Source organism: Cricetulus griseus (genome assembly GCF_003668045.3).
Source record: "Cricetulus griseus strain 17A/GY chromosome 1 unlocalized genomic scaffold, alternate assembly CriGri-PICRH-1.0 chr1_0, whole genome shotgun sequence".
NCBI lineage: Eukaryota > Metazoa > Chordata > Mammalia > Rodentia > Cricetidae > Cricetulus > Cricetulus griseus.
Window position 1 is genome coordinate 160,058,603 of NW_023276806.1, and position 22,449 is coordinate 160,081,051.

The 22,449-nt window shown below is 41.9% G+C and overlaps 1 protein-coding gene and 1 non-coding gene across 2 annotated transcripts in view; one reads left to right on the forward strand and one right to left on the reverse strand.

Moving 5' to 3' along the window:
* The window catches only part of Fgd6 (FYVE, RhoGEF and PH domain containing 6), a 122,784-nt gene that overhangs the window by 30,111 nt on the left and 70,224 nt on the right, over window positions 1-22,449 (forward strand). The window contains exon 3 of the mRNA XM_027392647.2: window positions 9,139-9,286. Coding sequence (XP_027248448.1) covers window positions 9,139-9,286 — 148 coding nt within the window. The remainder of the gene's footprint in view (window positions 1-9,138; window positions 9,287-22,449) is intronic.
* Window positions 18,828-18,934, reverse strand: LOC113833033. Its single transcript, XR_003480578.1, has one exon. It is a non-coding gene; the product is annotated as a U6 spliceosomal RNA (small nuclear RNA).

The window sequence follows — 22,449 nt, forward strand, 5'->3', positions numbered from 1 at the left end:
ATATGCCACTGGGGGAAGCAGTGTGCACATAAAACTGACACAGGACAAATAATCACCCTGAGAGGAGCTACCAACAGGGTGAGCTTTCATTTTGGATCAGTCTCACCTCCTGACCTGGCTCTCCAGCTGGCTCCTTCCTGAATGCCAGATCTTGGCAAAGCTGCCTGGAGAATGAGGTCTGAATTCCCAGCACTCATGGGGGTGAGAGAGAGAGAGAGAGAGAGAGAGAGAGAGAGAGAGAGAGAGAGAGAGAGAGAGAGAGAGAGAGAGAGAGAAGATTGTTCTGCCTTGGCTGCTATGCAGCCACTGTTAGCTGAAGCCATCTCTGGCATCTTACAGAAATGCCCAATCTATACTTCCTCCAAGGTCACTCTCTATGTCATTTCCAGCACACCTTAAGGATTTTATTTGCACCCCCCCCCCATCCTCTTGCACTGTGGATGCCTTTGCTTATCCTTGACTTGCTGGAGTCACTTCTCAAATTCAGCCCTTTCGCATCTCCTTGACTACATCAACCTGCACAGGGTACTTTTTTTTTTTTTTTGGCTCTATAATCCACAGTATCTTCTGTAATATATTCCCTGAAGTATGTTCCTCCTTTCTTCTCCCTCTCTTTTCTTGGTCCTTTGTTTTTTTTAAACACCTCCCGCTTTGGTTTGCCGATTTGCTGCTAGGGATAGGCCCTGGTGCCCCACATATGCTAGGTCAGGGTTCTTACTACTAAGTTATATCTCTGGTCTTTATTTTCTTTTTTTAAGGTAACCATCCCTGTTACTGTGCTTATCCTAAATCCTCTTTCTTTATCTGTTTAGGAAGGCCACACTCAGTAGGAAAATAAAAAGAAAGAATAATATAATTGATAGTTTGAGTATTATAACTAGTTGTAATAAATGTGTTTATTTAGTTTCTAAAATAATGGATAGTAGACACATAGTAGGCCCTCAAATGGTTTTTATTGAAATAAAGGGCATAGTTGTATTATATATTTTAAGAACTATTTGATATGTCTGTAAAATTTATGAATATGTATAAGTATATGTGCATGAGTTTGCAAATAGGAAATGCTCTTATGTGGCCATCTCAGCCTCATTGTGTCTAGTTGCTTTATTTGGTTTGGTACTAAACAAATGTATTTATGTCATGAAGAGGTAGGAGGAAAAGCTTTTATTTCTTTCAATAAAAGAAACATATATCAGGGGGCTAGAAAGATGGCTCAGTAGTTAAGGGAACTTTTAAAAAGGCTGCTTTTCAGGCATGGTGGTGACACACACTTTTAATCCCAGCACAAGGGAGGCAGAGGCAGGCAGATCTCTGTGAGTTTGAGGCCAGCCAGGACAACACAGAGAAACCCTTTCTCAAAAAACAAAACAAAACAAAGGGGGGAGGGATATAAAAGAAAGAAAGAAAGAAAGAAAGAAAGAAAGAAAGAAAGAAAGAAAGAAAGAAAGAAAGATAGAAAGAAAGAAAGAAAGGCTGCTTTTCCAGAGGTCCTGAGTTCAATTCCCAGTACCCACATGGCTGCTTTACAACTGTTTGTCATTGTATTCCCATGAGTTCCAGTGTCCTCTCCTGGTGTGCAGATGTACATGCAGGCAAAAGCACCCATATACATAAGTAAATCTTCAGAAAGAAAGAAAGAAAGAAACAGACATCAGTTTTTGGTATGGTAATGAACTGGATTAGAGACCTGCTCTGTTTTATTGACAATAGCTCTAAGATGAGTAGAATGGTTTTCTGTTTGTAGTAACAAAAAGACTACAGTCTGCATTGCTAGAAGCTTATTTTATTATTCCTCAGAGCCTTCCAAATTAGAAAACAGGAAAATTGCTGATATGTGGTTGCTATTTTAGCCAGTACTTGTTTTGTTGTAGTTTTTTTTTTTAAAAATTCTTTTCATTTCTAGGCTAGAAACAACACAGACCTGACTTGGCTGCCTCCTTGCTCAGCTGTGGGTGGGAAGCAAGAATAATTATTGGACTGTGCTCAGCCCTGAGTTCCTTTTATACGTACTAGATGAACCAGGAACCAGGAGAGCTCATCTTTACTTACAGGCCAGGGAGCTCCCTGGTAAGCTAGATGAAGCATCATTACACCATTACAATTTGTTCACTTTGGCATAGTCCACAAGTTTTATGGTTATTCTTTGGCCCCAGCAGTCTCCTGGGACCAAAAAGTCTACTGTCTACTGACCTCTGGTTGGGTGTTTTTTGTTTTTTATTTTTTTATTTTTTTGTTTTGTTTTTTAAGCTATCAACTGGCTAGCCTGTGCTTTTGAGAGCTGATGATGTAGCTAAGAGGTACAGTGCTTACTTAGCATGTATGGCTTGGCTATTACCTAGGGACTAAAGCCGAACAAGCCACCTGCAGGCTAAAGGACAGACATAAGGCTAAAGGAAAGACAGTCTATGAATCCTTGTTTTCTGAGAGTTAAAAGATTTCCAGGTTGTTTTTGTGTGTTTGTTTGCTTTGTTTTGTTTGAGAGAGGATCTCTGAGTACAGACTGACTTCCAGATCCCTGTGTACAAGGATTACCTTGAACTCCTAATCTTCCTGCCTTCCTCTCTTAAGATGGGGTGGGGGATTGCAGATTGTACCACCAGGGGACTTAAAAGAGACTTGTTTTTTAAAGGCTGTTATGCAGAAAATATGCAGACTTCCAAGCTAGGGGCTGGATAAAAAATTGAGGTGTAAGAACAGCTCATGCACACATGCATTCATGTGACATGTTGAGGACTTTCGCTGTTTGGGGATAGTCAGTCTTTGCTTATTTTGGCTTTGAGAAAAGGCCTCACTCTATATGCTAGGCCAAGCCTTGACCTCACCATCCTTTTGCCTATCTGCTAAGTGGGTTTTCAGCTGTATATAACTTGTGTGTGGTGTGTGGCCTTTGATAAAGTAATGATGAATGTGAGTAACAGCTTTTCTAATGTAACAAAATGAGTAGAAAATATAGCTCAGTGGCAGAATGTTTTCCTATCATGCTCGTAGTCCTAGGTTAGGCCCAATCACTGCTAAAAACCAGGAGCACCTAAATGTTCTTTCTTCAGAATTTCAGTCGTCTGCGTGTATTCCGAGTCTCTCCAGGGTTAGCCTGTGGACATATGCTGGCATATTTGTACATGTGCGCTTGTGTGTGTGTGTGTGTGTGTGTGTGTGTGTGTGTGTGTGAGAGAGAGAGAGAGAGAGAGAGAGAGAGAGAGAGAGAGAGAGAGAGAGAGAGAGTCTTAGAGAGAGGAGTCTTAGAGCCAATTTTAAACAATCTCTAGCTCATATTTCAGGGCAGCAAGGTATTTTTTTCAAGCCACAGAACTGACTTGCTAGTTTTTAAAACTAGACCAGCTTTTTTTTTTTTTTTTAAACTGGACCAGCTTTGATAGTTTTAAAGACTTGATTGCTAGCACCTCTAAAATTTATGAATCAAAATACTAACCACGTATATCCTGTTCATTTTTTCATTTTTCCCCTTTATTTTGGGTAAGTCCTACTATTCTTTTGAGTTTTTAAGGATTTTTGTCTGTATTAGTCATTTTTTAATTTAAAAGGGCTAATGCATTGTTTATTTGTGCTACAGATTTTTTTTAACTGACATCATGATAGTGAAACTTTTTTAGTTTCATCTATTTATTTATTTTTCTGATACAACCTAGATCTTTCAGGTTGTTCTGGAACTCAGTTCTTCTGCTTTAGCTTCCTGGCTGTTGGAGTTATAGCCATTTGCTACCATATCCAGCTGATGAAATCATTACTTTCTGAAATTAAAATGATGTTGCTGCTGGATGTGTTGATGTAGTCCTATATCCCACCCGTTTGGAGGTTGAGACAGGACAATCAAAAGTTAAGGCCAGCCTGGGATCACAGATTTTGTCTCCAGAGGAAAAAGTAGGGGGAGGGGAGGAAGGGAAAAAGAGAAAAAAAATCGTTTTTAGGAGGGACCTGCAGATGACTCCATTTACTTCTCTACAGAGTCCATTGTTGACTCTGGAACTCGTTCAGAGATAACTGTTTCTCTAACTCTGCCACCTCCTGGCTTTTAGGTTGCCACCCAGACTGCACATACTATCCTATGTGTGGAAAACCTAAAAATATGACACTGGCAGTTGAAATGACCAGTATGCCTGCTTTGTATGCTGTGCCAGGTTTTCATAAAACAATGAAGAGCACCACCCTACTTGTAGGGGAAATTCCAGCCGTACTACAAATAATTAGTATTTTGGTTCATAAGAACAGTTTGGGGCTAGCATTTCTAGCTCAGCAGTAGAGCCCCTGCTTACCATACAGGAGGCTCTGGAGTCATCTCCTGCACCATGAAGAAAAACAAACAAAATAAACAAAATCAAATAAAAATATGTGAGAAAAGATTTTCAGATTTTTGTTGCTGTTCACTTGATTCATGGTTTTCCTTTGATACTGGAATACATGGTTTTATATGGGTATTGAAGTATAAAGATGTGTTCTAGTGAAATTGTGAAGCTGTCAGCTTTACAGAATAACTGACAAATCTTTTAAAATTAAGTTTCCCATGTAATGTTCATCCTTCAAGTCCCTTAATCTCGCTTTTCTGCTCACTCTGTGACAAATATGAAAGTAGCTGAAGGAAACACATAATTCTGCAGACATATCCTTGGGGTAGTTGACAAAAATTGTAACAGCATCCTGAGCATGCACACAGGTTCTCAGCTTGGGCCAGGGTTGAGGGTAGAAGAAAAGGCTGGAGTTCAGGTTACTCGGTAAGGAGACAGACACTTCCAAAGTGCAGGCATTACCCTGAGCTGCTGTTCTCAGATTTGGGAGAAGCTGCCAATAAGACAACTCCCTCTGCTTCTCTGGCTGTCCACTGTGCTTTCGCCTCTCCCTTGCTGAGGTGTTATTCAGTGCTGGTGTATATACGGTGTTTCCCTGGTTCGACTCTGCAGGTTTTATGTTCCTGAGATCTAGAGGAAGCAGTGAAATAGTTTCTAAAGGAGGACTGTGCTGCGTTGGTGGAAGTTTCTGTACAGCCCCGTCCTGCTGCCTTTCAGTCTCAAATAAAAATACAGAGGCTTATATTAATTATAAACTGTTTGGCTGATGGCTCAGGCTTCCTATTGGCTAGCTCTCTCTTAATTATTAACCCATTTCTATTAATCTGTGTACCTTCACATGATCTTGGCTTACTGGTGATGCCTGAGCCTCTTGCTTTCTCGGCAGCTACACAGCTTCTCTCTGGTGACTCATTCTCTGCATTCCTTTTCCCAGAATTCTCCTAGTCTGGTAGCCCCACCTATACTTCTTGCCTGACTACATCCTGCCTATCCATTGGCTGAAACAACTTTATTCCTCAACCAATAAGAGAAACATATATTCACAGCATATAGACGGACACCCCCCCATCAGTGCTGTAAAGTTTTTATATACAATTTGATATGTTTTTCCTGAGATGAACATCCTGAGGATGTTCTGCCCACATAGAATTTAGCATGGGAAAAATTGAACTTTTAAAAACCTGTGATGGCATTTAAGAGATGGTGTTACTTGGATTGAAGGACAGTGCCCATCAATAGGAATCGATTCTGGCTTTGCTTTCTCTTGATGTTGTAGAACTCTGTCTCCTTCAGAAGCAAATCTGACTTGGAGAGAGTGGCTCAGGGAGGTAGAACTGGGTGTGTGTTCTGTTGCTGAAGCACACTGAGCCCTTACTTCCCCTGTTTCCATGAATTGGACAGGAAGATGTGGAGGAAACACTGTCCTGTCCCGTTAGCCTGGAAAGCAGTGTTAGGCATTATTTTCCAAGGGAGTACAAAGGATAGAAGAGTTCCATACTGCAGGATTGGCATCAGTAAGGAGCCCTGCTCATTATCAGAAGTCTGAAATTATCTAGGTTGACTTAGAAGCTGTAATTAATGATGTGGGTAAACAGTTTAATAACTGTTTTAAAAATAAATGAGTGAGTGTAGTTCCTGAATGTTGTCTTGGATGGACCGCTAAGCCCCTTGTTGTTCTTATACAGTCGGGTTCCTTATTCCCAGTCCGTTCTGGCTGATCTAACATCTTCTGCTGGTACCACTTACTTGAATCCTTCAGGTCTTCCATGAGGTTTAGCTGTTATTTTCTCTCCTACACCTATGCCTTCCTCTCAATCCCTATGTCCCCAACTTCATCCTATCACCATTAGAAATGGTGAAAAGTAGCCTGGCAGTGGTAGTGTACACCTTTAATCCTAGCAGGCAGATCTCTGAGTTCAAGGCCAGCCTGGTCTACAGAGCAAGTTCCAAGACAGCCAGAGCTACAGAGAAACCAAACAAAGCCTTGTTTTCTGTCTGTCTCCCTGTCTCAAAAAACAAAACAAGCTAGGTGGTGGTGGCACACACTTTTAATGCCAGCACTCCGGAGGCAGAGATAGGCGGATCTGTGTGAGTTTGAGGCCAGCCTGGTCTCCAGAGCGAGTGCCAGGATAGACTCCAAAGCTACACAGAGAAACCCTGTCTCGAAAAACCAAAAAAAAAAAAAAAAAAAAAAAAAGAAAGAAAAAAAAAAAGGTGAAAAGTACTTGTGGAGATATTCTGTGTCAGGCGGCATGCTGGGATTCAGCTGAAAACAAAGCTGTGCTGTGCTTACGTGTTAATGAGGAAAGCTAGTGATTGTGTTGCTATTGGCATGAGGTGGTTTAGGGACCAGGAGAGACAGATAAACCAATGAATGATGAGAAGATAAAAAGTCTGGGAAGGTTTTTAGTCAGCAAGCAATCTTTGGAAGTCAAAGTATCCCACTGTTTTATGTCAGTAGGTTTGGATTCACGAAGTTTTGTTTTCATTTACTGTGTGGTATTGGGATTGACTGAGGATCTTGTAGATGCTAGAAAGACACTGTGCTGTCTAGCCATATGCTCAATCTTGTGAGTATATAAAGCTTCTTTCCCTGCTCTTAAATAATGACTCTTGCACTTCATTTGTGGGGCTTGTTTATTTCTTGTTTTCTGTTTTGATTTTAGAGCCCAGATTGGCCTCAAACTCACAATCTTCTTGGTTTAGCCAAGATTGCTAGGATTACAGGTGTGTGCCATCACTTTCTCTCCTAAAAGCACTGGCAATACCTAGCTATCTTCTTATGAAAAGGCTTTTAAATGGTTGCCAGAGAAGCACCTTTCAAATCTATCGAGAACCAAAGCCCAGTGTCCTCATTACTATCCACCTGAAATTGCCGTGTCCAGAAACCCCACACATGGCCTATGAAAGAAGCCTTCTAGACCAGAGTTTCTCACTCTGCGTAGGTTGGAACCCTGCAGGTAGGGGAGGGACTGAGAATTTTACATTTTTTCAGGAAGTTTCCAGATAATGCCAATAACTGCTCAGAAATGGAATGTGCTGAGATGGCAAGTCTAGAGGATCAAAAGAGTAAGGAACAAAGGTGAAACCAGGTGGGGCTGGCAGTGTAGCTCAGCCTGGTGGCCTAGTATGCACTGAGCCCCATCTTTGGTTACCAGCACAGCCAATCCCCACCCCAGAGGTGAAGGCACATTTTTCTTCTATCTTCATGGACAAGGTGTGCTACCCTGCATCCCGTTCACTTTTAATTATGTTTGCCAGTGCAGATCAAAACCTAATAACCCAACTGAACTGACTCTTGGCCCTGCTCCTAGGAGCAGCTAATTTTGTCTGACTGGAAAATCCCTACCTCTCTCCCACCCCAGGATGTGAGTCTCCTGCTTGTCCAGGCCACCTATGATAAAGGTGTGCACCCACCCAGTTGAGTGATAAGAGGCCCTGGCCACTGAGTAACAGGAAGCCAAGTGGTTGGTGGTAGGAGGCGTTCCTGTTGGCATTTTGCCTAGATGCAACTGGTTTGTGTAGCTTTGAACTGCAGGAATGGTTTCTGAGTCCGTTATTCTGCAGTGTAATCAGGACCTGGCAGATTCACATTAGAAATTCTTATAATTTGGAACTCTAACAGTTGAGTGACCTGCCTGTGACCTGAAAAAGAGCCACAGCAGGAATGGAATGCAATTTTCTCTCCTGCTGGAGTGTTTTTCCTGATGATTTTCTTTGGATCTTTTAGTGGATTCACCTGTTCTACTCTGTGGATGTCCTTGGTAGACTTATTGCTGATGAACATCAGAAAAGCAGTTTGTTGGTTGCTGAGACAGTTTCACACTGTGCCTCAACTCATGGTCATCCTTTTCTTTGGAGCCGCAGATGTTGGGGTTATACCCAGCCTGGCCCAGATAGTCAGTTGTTAAAAGCGTCTTGTTTCTGAGTGTGTACATTCTATGCTGGAATAGTGCCCCTCATCTGCCTGGGGAACTGTACTGTGGAATTCCCCTTACAGAATGGACTGAAACAGTTGCCGTTAGCTGCATGAGATCTGTCTCTGTACACACTGCAAAGCCTTGGTGAGGTCAGGCTGACAAGGAAGAGCTGATAAATGGCCTGGAAGTGCTTTTCCAACTTGAAGCTGAGTCATAGTCACCTGGAGGGAGGCTTGTTTAAATGCCCTTATTAGATCGCTGGGCTCTGCACCCTTAGGGTTTCTGTTTCTGTAGGAGGCTGGGTGGGGCTTGTCACACTCTAGGTTCACTGTCCTGACCACATCTTGAACTGCAGGTACACGTCAGTGATAACGAGGGTGGTGGGCACGTGCTGTACTGTTGTACACTAGGGTGTACTGTTATAACTAGTGTGGTGGGCATGCACTCATCATTACTCCTGTACTGTTGACTGATTAGACACTTACTGTCAGTAGCTCCCAAGCTTTACAGATTTGGCATTTTGTTGTTGTTTTAAAACATCAAGGCTGAAGTTCTCAACAGCATCGAGTGTACTCGCCATAAGTCCTCCTGGTTCATACCAGGGGTCAATAGAGACTTCTGAAGCAAGGGCGTGGGGAAACAGAATGGAGACAGCTGGGAGGAAGCTGCTTTCCAGTCGCCTTCCTATCATCATTTGAAGTTGGACTAAAGTTGAACTTTAAACACAGAACAAATTTGAGTTTCTAACAGCTGAGTTGGGGAAAGGAAAGGCAGGGTCTGGCTTGCCTGGCTTTTCCCATTCCTCCAAATCCCTTAGGTGCAGTCTCACATGTCTAAGATCAGGTAATTGATTCTAGTTTGGTTTTGCTAGCCCTTCTTTTTGTTGAAGGTAATAATGGGAATCTCTGTTGATGCAGTTCTGGGACACCGAAGGAGGGGCAGGATGATCTCAATCTTGGTCTTGGTGACCTGCCCTCTGATGAGGAAGTCATCAATAGTTCTGATGAAGATGATGTCAGCTCCGAGTCCAGTAAAGGAGAGCCAGACCCGATGGAAGATAAACAGGTAAATTTTGGCAATTAATTATTTCTGCTTTTGTTTTTCTTGGCCTGTCACTACGAATGGGAATGGTATTTATCATACCGATAAGAAAACAAGAGTAACAACCCTAGTGAGTTAGTCTGGAAATGCTTTTCAAGTGTAAGTCTTGCTCCTGTTGTAATGTAACGCCTATAATGGTATATCTCCAGCTGTGCATCACCTAAGGATTATTTAGTGTTTTTTGAGAAATTATTTTACTAATGTCCACTGGCTTTTTATTTGTGCTTGTAATGTGTGTGTGTAAAACTTATGTAGTTGTGTCTGGATCATGAATCTCTCTTAGGGATTGTTCTTGTCCTGCCACTAATTCTTACATTTCTTTGTTGTGGGTTTTGTTTGTTTGTTTTTGTTTTGTTTTGTTTTGTTTTAATGTGTGTGGCTGTTTTGTCTGAATGTACACCTTAGATCCCTTGGAGCTTGAGTTACAGACAGTTGTGAGCTTCTGTGTGGGTGCTGTGACTTGAACCTGGTTTTTTTTTTGGAAGAACAGCCAGTGCTGTTAAACACTGAGCCAATTCTCTAGCACACTGTTTTTTGTTTTTGAGACAGTATAACCTAGTCTGGCATTGAATGATAGCAATCCTTCTGCCTCAGCTTTCTTAGTGCTGAGATTATAGGCTTGAGGTACCACAGCCAGGAGAGTTTTTAAAAGCTAAATTTCTTGAAAGAGGGGAATTAATAGGCATTTGGGGCTTGATCGCACCTTTAAAATTTTTAAAATGAATTTATTGTGTGTGGGATTGGGGAGTACATTGGAGTGAGCATGATTTTGTGCTTTGGTACATGTGTGGACGTCAGTGTACAACTTGCAGGAGTCAGTCCTCTCCTACTGTGTGGCTTGCAGGTTCAAACTCGGGTTTTCAGGCTTGCAGCTAGCGTCTTTAACCACTGAGCCATCTCACTGTCCTGATCTTGTCTTTTTAAGGACAGAACAAAGATTGCTGCTGTACTAATTACTTCTTGCTTTGCTGTGGCAACATAACTGATAAGAAACAAACTTAAGGGAAGAAGGGTTATTTTGGCTCACAGTTCAAGGGTACAGACCCTCGTGTTCTGGAAGTCATGGCAGTAGGAGCATGAGGCTCAGAGTGCCTAATGCTGGTTCCCAGCTTGCTTTTCCCTTGTATTCAGCCCAGGACTCCAGCCCAGGGCATGGTGCCACCCATCTACAATTAGGGTGGGTCAGTTCACCTAATGGGGGTCATCTTTGTTAGGGTTACTACTGCTTCAATGAAACACTATGCCCAAAAGCAACTTGGGAAGGAAAGGGTTTATTTGGTTTACATATCCCGATTCACAGTCCAGTGAGGAAAGCCAACTCAGGAACTCAAGCTTGGAGGGAGGCAGGAGCTGCTGGGAAGACTATGGAGGAGTGCTGTTTACTGGCTTGCTCAGCCTGCTTTCTTATAGAACTCAGGACCAGCAGCCCAGGGTTGACACCACCCACAATGGCGTAGGCCCTCCCCCATCAATCACTCATTAAGAAAATGCCATACAGGCTTGCCTGCTGCCCATTTTTATGGAGACATTATTTTCAGTTGAGGTTTCTTCCTCTCAGATAACTCTAGCTTGTGTCAGGTTGACATGAAACTAGGCAGCTAAGGATAATCCTTCATAGCTGTGCCCCGAAGCTTGTTCCCTGCGTTATTATAGATCCTGGCAAGTTGACAATGAGTGTATTAACTCTCTCACCGTTAATAATGTAGTAATCATTTTCTTAAAATAATCTAGCATGACGCCGGGCGTTAGTGGTGCATGCCTTTAATCCCAGCACTCAGGGAGGCAGAGGCAGGAGGATCTCTGTGAGTTCGAGGCCAGCCTGGTCTCCAGAGTGAGTGCCAGGATAGGCTCCAAAGCTACACAGAGAAACCCTGTCTCGAAAAAAAAAAAAAAAAAATCTAGCATGTATATGTGTTATGTGTGTATGTCTTCATTCATGTTTGTGTGTCTATGTTTGTCCATTTTTCATAAAGGTTTGGGATATGTGATAGGGAAATTAATTATATTGTTTTAGTTTATTATAAGCATCTGTATGTTTTACTTGAAATAACATTTCTTTGAATAAAGATACTATGAAAGGGAGAAAATTAGCATAGCAACAATGTCCCCATACTGATTGGAGTGTTATAGAATGGAATTTTAAAGGGCCCTCACAACATAACAAGCCAAGTAGGAAACCCTTGTCACCCGATTCCTTGTCATATTTTACTAATCCATTATGCCTTCTGCTTAACATGTTGTTGCTCTGTTTGTATTTGCTTTTACCCTGTAATGAATGGCACAGCATGGTTATCTAAAATTGAGTCCCAGTTTTGTGCTTTGGTACATGTGTGGACGTCAGTATACAACTGGAAGTTGGCTCAGTAGCTCAGAGCCCTTGTGGCTCTTATAGAGATCCTGGATTCAATTCTCAGTACCCTCATAGCGGCTCCCAACTGTCTGTAACTTCAATTCCAAAGGCTCTGACACCTTCTTCTGATCTTGTCATATGGTGTACATACATACAGGCAAGCAAAACCACATAAACACATAAAATAAGTAAGTATAAAAAAAATAGTTACCAGCTATGGTTTTGGTAACTTGAAACTAATTACTTAATCTTTTTTGGTTTAAAGAATACCACTTTGTAAATGAAGACAAAATATTACTTATAAATGATTTGATATGAAAAAACTTAGAGTATTATCCAGTATGGGGTTCAAGCTCAGTGATTTTGTTTATTGCTGATGAGACTTAATTTCTGAACTGGGTGTTGCTGCACACATTTGTCATTCTAGCAGTTGGGGGGCTGAGGTAAGAGGATTGGCATGGGTTCCAGGCTGTCTGGGGTTAAATAGTAAGTTCCAGATTGGTATAGGTTATAGAATAAGATACTGTCTCAAGCAAATACCCCAGAGATTACATACATACATACATACATACACACACACACACACACACACACACACACACACACACACACACACACACACACACACACGGAGTCTCAAAAACAAACAGGCACTCCAGACACATACACCTACCCGACCCCCTACTTGACGGGATTAAGTGTCAGAGCAGGTTGTTGAAAGTAGTCACTAGAACTTATTTAGGCAAGGGGTTCTGTGAAGGCCCTGAGAGCTGAGTGGCTGAGGGTTTTTTTTTTTTTTTTTGACTGGAATGACACTGCCCTTTCTGTGCCTTACCCACGCCTTTCACACTCTAGTTTACAGGCTCATTTTCTGTGTTGCTACTTCTTGATATAGATCCTACAGTATGTCAAGGGTACCCCTCATGTCCCAGGTAGTATCAGTGTTTGTTAGACATTAGCAGTGACCTTGGCCCTTGCTTTTGTGATGTGCCCATCTCAATGGAGGAGGAAGAGGGACCACAATCCATAAACAGGAAGAAGCTCAGAGTGTTTCCAGGCTGCAAAGGGAACATAGCAGTGATGTGCTGGAAACTGCAGTGCCTGCTTTGGATGAAAGCCTCTGAGAAAGTGATATTTGACTAGAATTTAAATGAATGCAAAGAGCCAAAGCCTGTGGAGAGCTTGAGAAAGAACATTCAAATAGTATTGTGTGAGAGCCATAATTAAAACCGAGCTTTATTCTCTTCCTTTTCCTGCCTCATGCTGTTGTTCTGGCCTATTCTTTTTCACTTGAACCTTGTCCAGTTTCTCTCTATATAGAAGTGGTAACCACAGTTATCTCCACACGGCACTGGACATCAGACTGGTGCACTGTGTAAAGGAAGGCTCTGCTGTGTTCCATGATTCTTTCCAGCATTATATTCTGCCACTGCCTGGTTCACTCTTAAATTTTGTGTTCAGTGGAGTCTCCTAAGTATAGTAGGTCTTTCTCTTTAGACTTTCTTTTGGGACCCCCAGCCCCCAAAGAATGACATGGAGAGGAGACTTATTATTAATTATAAAAGCTTGGCCTTTAGCTTAGGCTTGTTCACAACTAGCTCTTGTAACTTAAATTAACCAGTTTCCATTAATCTACATTCTGCCAAGTGGCTCTTTACCTCTGCTTCATTCTGTATGTCCGACTTGCTCTGTGTCTCTGGTTGGTGTCTCCTGTGTGCCTAGATTCAAGCCCCGAGTTCCTCTCTCTGCCTGGAATTCCCACCTAATCTCTCTTGCCTACCTGTTGGCTGTTCAGGTTTTTATTAAGCCAACCACAATGACACATCTTCACACAGTGCACAAATATCCCTCAACACTTAAGGTGCCTTCCTCGGTTGTTGTGCCTCCTTTCTTTCCTTTCCTGTCTTTATTCCATAGTTTCGTGTCCTTTTGTGTCACTTTACGATATGCCTGCTTGCTAAATCTTTTTCTTTTTTAAAATGTGTGTGTGTGTTTGTGCGCGCATGCACATGTGCACATGCGCTATCACAAATTTGTAGACCTGGTGTGAGTCAGTTCTCTCCACTGTTGTGTGGATTTCAGGGATTGGAATCAGCTCTTTAGGTTTACGTGACAAGTACCCTTACACACTGAGACATCTCACTGCCCTCCCCTCTTTCCAGTTAATTGTGGACATGTAATGTTCTTTTTATTGTACCAGTAGCATCAATAATAATCTTCCTTTAGAATGTGCAGCTGCTCTGAGGAACTTACATTGTGTCTCTTCATCTGGAACAGCAGCAGAGGTAGACTGTATTAACTCCCTTTCTAGACAGCTGTTAACCTGACTAACCACAGCCTACTGAAGGTTTTTAAGTAGTTTGCTTTCATTAGTGATTAGGAGAGCACTATCTTAGGAGCCTTCCTTTACACGGTGCACCAGTCTGATGTCTAGTGCTGTGTGGAGATAACTGCAGTTACCACTTCAATATAGAGAGAAACTGGACAAGGTTCAAGGAAAAAAGAACAGGCCAGAACAACAGTATAAGGCAAGGAAAGGAAGAGAGTAAAGCTCGGTTTTAATTATGGTTCTCACACAATACTATTTCAAAATCTCAAGATCTGTCTTGTGGTGATATTTTGTTTATGATATAACAAATAAAGTTTGACTGAAGTTCAGAGGGCAGAGTTAGCCATAGAGGCCAGGCAGTGGTACACACTTTTAATCCTAGCAGCCACACTAGTTAGCTATAGAGGTCAAGAAGTGGTGGTACAGACCTTTAATCCCAACACTCGGGAGACGAAGGCAAACAGATCTCTGTTAGTAGCCACCCTGGGCTACACAAAATTGACCCAGACTAAAAGAGAAACAGAGCTCACACAAAGGTGATCTCAGCACTAGGGAGTTGGAGATAGGAGTGATATGGCTGGGCAGAGAGAGGATTATAAAATGGGAGAAGACAAGAGAGAGATGCAGTCTGGGCATTCTGAGGTTTGGTGGAGAGCAGTGCAATCTGAGGCAGTCGGGAGCAATCTGAGGATCTCCCCTTCAGTCTGAGCATTGGTAGAGGTAAGAACTCTCTATTGACTAGCCGCTTTGCTTCTCTGATCTTCAGCATTAACCCCAATATCTGTCTCTGGGTTTTTATTATTCATGCTACAATGTCTGGCACAGACTGAGTGCTCAACAGATTTTTAGTTATTCCTGGTTATGTACAGCTAGGGAAATCTCAAACATTTCATAGCCAGCGTTCTGAGTTTGCCCATGACTACATACTGTCTAACTTGTCTTTGCTGAATAAGGAAGCAGTGTTCCTATATTCAGGATACTGTTGTGCCTCCTTGGGGAAGATTGTATTTCAGACTTAGCTCTGCTATGCTGGATGACCTTGAACAAATAGTGACTTTCAATCAGGTTTGTTGGCACATGCCTATAATCCCAGCACCTGGGAGCAAAGACAGGAGGGCTGACATGAGTTCAAAGCCAGCCTGGTCTACATAGTGAGTTCCAGGCCAGCCAGGACAGTGTAACTACACACCAACTGAAAAATGTGAGAATGTGGAGGGTTTAAAAGGAGAAGGACTTTGGGGAATAGTTGCAGTTCTTCAAAAGCTTAACTGTAGTCATCATGTGGCCCAGAAATGCTTTATTTAGTGCCTACTTATCCAAGAGTAATTAATGAAAAATATATGTCTACACAAAAAAGGTTGTGTTCATATCATCATCGTTCATAATTGAAAGGTCTCAGGTGGGAGTTCTAAGGGGCCACTAAGATGGATTGTTGGGAGCAATTAGTAGATTAGAAGAATTACTGATGCCATGGAGAGATGACATAGATAACAGCATGGTGGGGGCCTCTGAGGAGAGTTTATGCCCCAGTGACAGACAGCATTGTGGGGGCTCCAAGGAGAGGAAATTAGGGCCCACCTGGCAAAGTGACCTGAGAATGGGAGTGGTTTCACAGCACAAGCCTGCAGTCAGGCTCTCTGAGTCCTGGGCAGGAGGAAGGGAAAGAGACGAGGAGCAGAGTGGGTGATCAACAGTACCAACTTTGGTACAGACTTGCTCCCAGGTGAGATGTTCAGGCACTTGAAGGTCTGTTAGCTAGAGAGTCACAATGTCTTATTATAGGGCATCTGTCAGTATCTCAGAGGGGAGTGGCTGCTGCAGATACTGAGTCCCGAGCAGCAGCTGGATTATCATAAGTAGTGACCAAAACAAGAGAATCTAAAGCTCATCAACTGAAAACTGGAAAAATTAAGTGTCACCTCTCTACACAGTGGAATAAAAAGGAATGGAGAGTGTCTAGTAATGGGCACAGAGATTTTGAGGGAGATAAAGAAGTGTTCTAAATTTATATTGGGATAATGGCTGGACAGCCCTGAATTCACTAAGAACCATCAAACTATTTAGAGAGTAAAAAATCACATTTTATGGCATATAAAAACAGCCAAATGTCATGGTGTTTGCCTTTAATCCCAGCACTTGGGAGGCAGAAACAGGTAGAGCTCTGAGAGTCCAAGGCCAGGCAGGACTGGCAAGTGAGAACCTGCTTCAAACAACACTAACAACCAAAAATCCCCAACAACAACCAAAACTTCCCACAGACTCACTCATATGTACTGTCTTTGATTCATATGAAATACAGGGATTTTAGAGAAGCTGTGTAACCTGCTTGAAAACCCCTGATTTGGATTTTGTAATTACAGTCTCTTTCTGCTAACAAATTGGCTGCTACATCATTCACAGAAGCTAAATGTTATCCATAGAAGGTGTTTTGAGGAGAGTAATAAGCCACAGAAATCTTTATTAATTCTCCTTGGAAATTCTTATGTGTGTGTATGTGTGGGAGAGTGTTAAACAGGTATTTGTGTGTGTGCAGATACACATAGAGGTCAAGGGTTATTGTCGGGTGGCTTCCTCTGTTGTTCTCCACCTGATGTTTTTCCATAGGAGCTCTTCCTGAATCTGGAGCTCACCACTTCAGCAAGAGGAGTGTCTGCTGTCCTGACCAGCTTTTTATGTTGGTACTGGGGATCTGAACTCAGGTCCTTGTACTTGTATGAGAAGCATGTTACCCTCTGAGCCATCTCTCTAGCTCCCTGGAAGTTCTTTAGATTTTAGTTAATTGTTCTTTCAGTTTGTAATCAATGTTTGTTTTAAAGAAATGTGTTGGGCAAAGTGGCTCATACCCATTTAGCATTTGGAAGGCAGAGACCAGAGGATTCCTGCAAATTTGAGGCCATCTTGTCCTACATAGTAAATCTCAAGCCAGCCAAGGCAATTTAGTGAAACTTAGTCTTGAGAAATAAATTAATTTAAAAAAGAAGTGTATTCATTTTGTTTCTTTGTGGTTAGAAATTCACTCTGTAGCTTCTGAATATTTGTTTCTCTGTTCCTTTTCAAATCTTCTGAAAGTGGCTCATGGTCATTTCCTTGTGAAGAGAAGGGCGGAGACTGGAAAGGACAATGTCCTGTAGGTAACATCATGATATCACCTCATCTTTGACGTAAAAACCATTAAGAGCTGTGCCTTGGGCAGGTCTTCCTGTTAACATTCTTCTCTTGCAAGTAGTACTCTTGTTATGATAGGGAAGACCTCTTAGATAGTGTTAAACTCACTGGGGAAATGATATTGGACATCACTGGTACTGAGCAACTAGGAAATGAAGAGAACACTCTTAAGAACTTTCAAAGCTGGACTGTTATCAGAGGATCAGAGCATATCACTGCATTTCAGGTCAAAGGATCTGTTTGGAATTTGTGTGACTTATTTCATGACCCTTGACAACGTGTTTTCATTCGTCCGTGGCTAGTGTTTTGACTTCCATAACAGTACACTCTGCTTTGGGGAGATGCTATTTAATAGGCAGTCTGCTTTGAAATGTGGTACATTTTCATTAGCTGAGAAGTCTGAGATGCCGAACACAGCCTTTTGAGGTCTTACAGGGTGTGTTTCCATCATTGTTTGGCTGGGTCTGAATCAGTGACTGTTCTTACAAGATGGAGAAAATACAGAACTTTTAATATTTGTTGTCTTCAACTTTTTCCTACTTTCAAATGAGTACAACACATTGATTTCTATTCTAATAACATGCCTTTATTTAACTCTATAATTTTCCTAGCTTGAAAGGAAAAACAGAGGCCTGGAGAGATGACTCAGCAATAGAGGAGTTGGGTTCCTAGCAGGTACCCAGAACCCATATCAGGTTGCTCAACTGAAGCTTTTGCCTCTGTGAGCATCGTAATCCCAGGTGCACATGCACACACACACATACTCACTGTTATTCTTTTGCTTAAATTAGAAAAAAGAAGCATAAGATGAGACATGAGAACAAGAGATACATTAACCATTGTTTATTATAGTGCAGGAAAGTAAGAGAGGGAGAAATGGAAGAACAGAGCAAGGCAGAGAGTAAGAAAGAGGAGAGAGAGATTGACCACTGGAAAGAGAGAGAAGTGTAAGAGAAGAGAGTGTAAGTGGACAGGGGTCTGTCTTTTAAAGGGGTCCTTTACATCTGCGTGCAGACTTACTTCCCATGGAACCCTGGGCTGACCAGGGCACTGCCTGAGTGGATTCTGCCAGGTAACAGGGGCAGGTTAGCATAATTCCTGAACCTTTCACATACACATACACACAGGCACGCACGCACGCAAGCACCATCAAAATAAATCTTAGGTGAAGCGAATGGTGACAAATGCCTTTAATCCCAGCACTTGAAAGGCAGAAGCAGACAGTAATCTGAATTAGAGGTTATTATGGTCTATGTAGTGATTTCCAGGCCAACCAAGGCTATATAGTCAGACTGTGACTGAAAAAATTAAAGTAAGGGGCTGTAAAGATGGCACCGTGGTTAAGAGCACCTTTTTTGTTCTTGCAGAGGACCCAGGTTTGGTTCCTAGCTCTTACATAGTGGCTCACAAACATCTGTAACTCCAGTCTCTTTTCTGACCTCTAAAGGTACAAGGTACATATACAGCGCATATACATACTCACAGGCAAAATATACATAACCCAAAATAGATATAAAAACAAAATAAGTCAGAGAAAGACAAAATAGATAACTGTAAATTCCTAGATTAAATTCCACTATACTTTATTGTACATGCCACAAATTTTGACTTGTAGTTTGTATTTAATGTTATATAACGTATCAAACAATGTGCTCTAGTCTTTTTTTATGGAACATTTCATGAATTTGCATGTTTTCCTTACACAGGGGCCATGCTAATCTTCTCTGTATTGTTCTAATTTTAGTGTATGTGCTGCTGAATCGAGCACTGGTCCTAGGTTCTAAGAAAGTAGCAGCCACCTGTACACATTTACTTGTTCATGAATTTTCGTTGAACAGTGAATTAGACACTATGCTTATATTTAGAGGGATACAAAAGTAATTAGGTAGACTAGAGAGAATTAGGAGATTTAAACAGATAGTAATAATCTACTGGGTGTCTTATAAATAATATGTGAACAAGAGTGTAATCTTGTCCTTTGAAGATAACAGAAGAGAGTATCTTGATGAAGGAAAAACCTGTGACCATCATCTTAAAGAATGAACTAGAACATGGCAGCCAGAAATCCCTTGAGTGAAAGATGGTCTTCAGAATCGAATCCCGAAGCAAAGGAAAGGTGTATAGAAAGAGACAGAGAAGGGCAGAACTTGTATGGAATTACGAGGTAGTTCCAGTTTGGTTGGAGTCAAGTAAGGGGTGTGGAGGAGAAAAAGCAGAATTAGTAGATACATTGTGAAATAGCTTGTCTTTCTCTTTACCTCTTACAGTTGTTGAGTCAAGCAGCTTCTCTGCCATGTGCTCCTGCCTTGAGGTACTGTGCTGCCTCAAGCCCAAAGTAATACAGAGACCACTGACTGAAAACCCTGAAACCATGAGCCCAGTTAGACTTCTTGAAGTTGTTTATCTATGGCATTTCGTCCAGTGACAGAAATCTATCACACATTAAGGAAAGGATCAATTAACCATTAAGGAAATACTCAGAAGGATAATTAGCAGGCTTTGTTGATTCAAAAGATGGCACTGTCAAGAAGGAGAAATTCAGGTTTCTGACATTGATGCATGGGCATGTGCAGTACAAAGAAGGAAGTTCTCACTTCCTCTACAGGTTCCCTGTCTGAGTCAGCCGAAGTGAGCTGAATAGGCACACCAACTGGAGAAAAAGCAGGCACCTTTGTTAGCAAGTATAGGAGCCACACAAAGAAGGGCCATATACAATTCATAGGGAAGTCAAAGTCGGGGAGGATGTAGTCTGAACTCTGGTTGTTGCTGTGTAGATTGAGTCTCTCTCGAGTAGCAATCCTCAGAAGAAAAGGAGACGGTTATAATTAGCTCAGTAGGCTGAGACTTTCTCATATTTTCTTTGAGTTAGCCTTCTCTGGTTAAGAGAGTTTGGGGGAGGAAATGCAAGACAATTGCACTTATTTTGGATGACCTTTCTTGAGTTAGATGACCAGATCTCATAGAGAGCCTTCTTTCTGCTGGGAACCAGGGACAGTCAGAGAACCTTAAAGCCCAAGGCATCCTGTGTGGTTCTTTGCTCCTCTGGTCAGTCAGACTGAGTGTCATACTTGAAGGTATTGTTTGAATGTTTACAGTGACTGAAGGGCATCAAAGGCATTTGTCTGTGTAAAGCCTTCTTGGTTCTACATTCTACTCTAGTATGGTCTCCTTAGATGCTCAGCAGGTTCAGAGTTGTGATAGTTTGTGGTCTTATTCTCTTTGTTCACTTCTTGAAGATTGCGGCCATTTCTTTTAAATTTTTTCTAGTTATACAAAATTATGGGTTTCATTATATTACACACACATACACACACACACACACACACACACACACACACACACACACACACACACACGCCCACGTACATTTGTACTTTGCTTATATTTGACTGCTTTTTCCTGGGCTGTTTTTTTAATCTCTTCTTCAAATGCTCACACTCCACCCCATGTATGGTTTTAAAATTTTTGATAGAGTTACTTGGGAATCTGAACTGTAAGATGAGCTTCTGATTCTGGTGATCAGTAATGTCAAACTCAGCCTCAGAGCAGTGGATTGGCTTCAGTAGAGCTGTTTTAAGATTTTGCTATCAAATGTCAGCAAGGTCAAATAGTAGCTTCACTAGGAGGATGGCATGAAGATGCTACTGACCCCCTTCCTCACGGAAACAAGCTCCGGATAATAAGGACAAGAGATATGGGCTGGTGTGGGTGCAGGTACTTGCCATCAGGCTGCTAGGGGCTCCGTGACCTGAAGTTAATCCATGAGACCCACATAGTGGAAGGAGAGAACCAGCTCCTGCTAGCTGCCCGCTGACCTTCATGTTCGAGAGAGAGAGAGAGAGAGAGAGAGAGAGAGAGAGAGAGAGAGAGAGAGAGAGGAGAGAGAGAGGAGAAGGGAGAACATTTAAAATAAATAGGTATAACTTTATTTCCATGATATGAGGCAACTATAGAAACCCTAGTCAAAAATGTATAAGGGCTACCATTTCCACCTGCAGTGTATACAAGGCCCAGCATCTCCACATCTTGGCCAACACCTACCTGATTTTATATTCCAAGATAATGTCTCACTAGATAGTCCAAGATGGCTTACAGTTCAAGATCATTCTGCCTCAGCTTCCTGAGTTCTGATGGACTTGATTCTTTGTATTTTGTTTGTTTGTTTTGGGACAGTATCTCATTGTGTAGTCTGGTAGGCCTCCATTTTCTGATCCTCCTACCTTACAAGTTTGTGCCACTATGCCTGCCTTGATTGATGTATTTAATTATAGCCATTCTGTAGGTGTGAGGTCTTAACATAACCATGTCAAAACATTTTCATGTACTTGCTGACTATTCTTATGTCAGCTCACATCTGTTCTCATTTCTGAGTTTAAGTTAGCAGAGGTTTCTTTATTTTTATTTTATGTGTATTTCTGTGTACTGCATACATGCCTGGTACCTGAAGAGGTCATTAGGTCATTGGAAATATAGTTGTGGATGGTTGTGAGACGACATGTAGGTGCTGGGAATTGAACCTGTGTCTTTAACAAGTGCTCTTTAACTGATGAGTGTGTGTGGGCGCACACTCGTGTGAGAGCGTATTTTGGATACTAGTCCTTTTCCAGAGTTGTGATGTAGAAACAAGTTTTCTAGTCTGTACTTTGGTCATTTGCTGTGGTAGAAGCATGCTGTCTGCCTAGAGATGGTATATCTTCATTATAATGGAGGGTCCTACTCTGCACAGTTCTGGCTGATTAAGGCTCTGCCAGAGCAAGGCTCTGGGCAGAGAGAGTAGAGCCCCAGTGCTAGGACAGTACTAAGATGAGGAAAGGAAATAAAAGGAAATGCCATAGTAATTATACCATAAAAGAAAGATTTATTTTATATGGATGAATGTTTGCTTGATGCCTGTGAAACCAGCAAAGACACTGGATCTCCTGGAAATAATCTTATAGTCTTACAGATAGATGGTTGTGGGCTGCCATTTGGGTACTGGGAATTAAACCAATTCTGCACAAGAACAGGAAGTGTTGTTTATTTGTTTCAGACTGGGTCGTTCTATGAAGCCTTGGCTGCCCTAGAACTCTCATATAGACTAGGTTGTAACTCGCAGAGATTTGCCTGTCTCTGCCTCCTGCCTGCTGGGATTAGAGTCATGTGCCATTATACCTGGCCAGCAAATGCTTTTTACTGCTGAGCCATCTCTCTAGTCCATACCTTCTTGATTTGGGGGTTTGTGGGGGTGGGGGTGGGTGGGAGCAGTGGTAGGGAACAAATGCAGGGTCTCAAACTTTCTGTGCA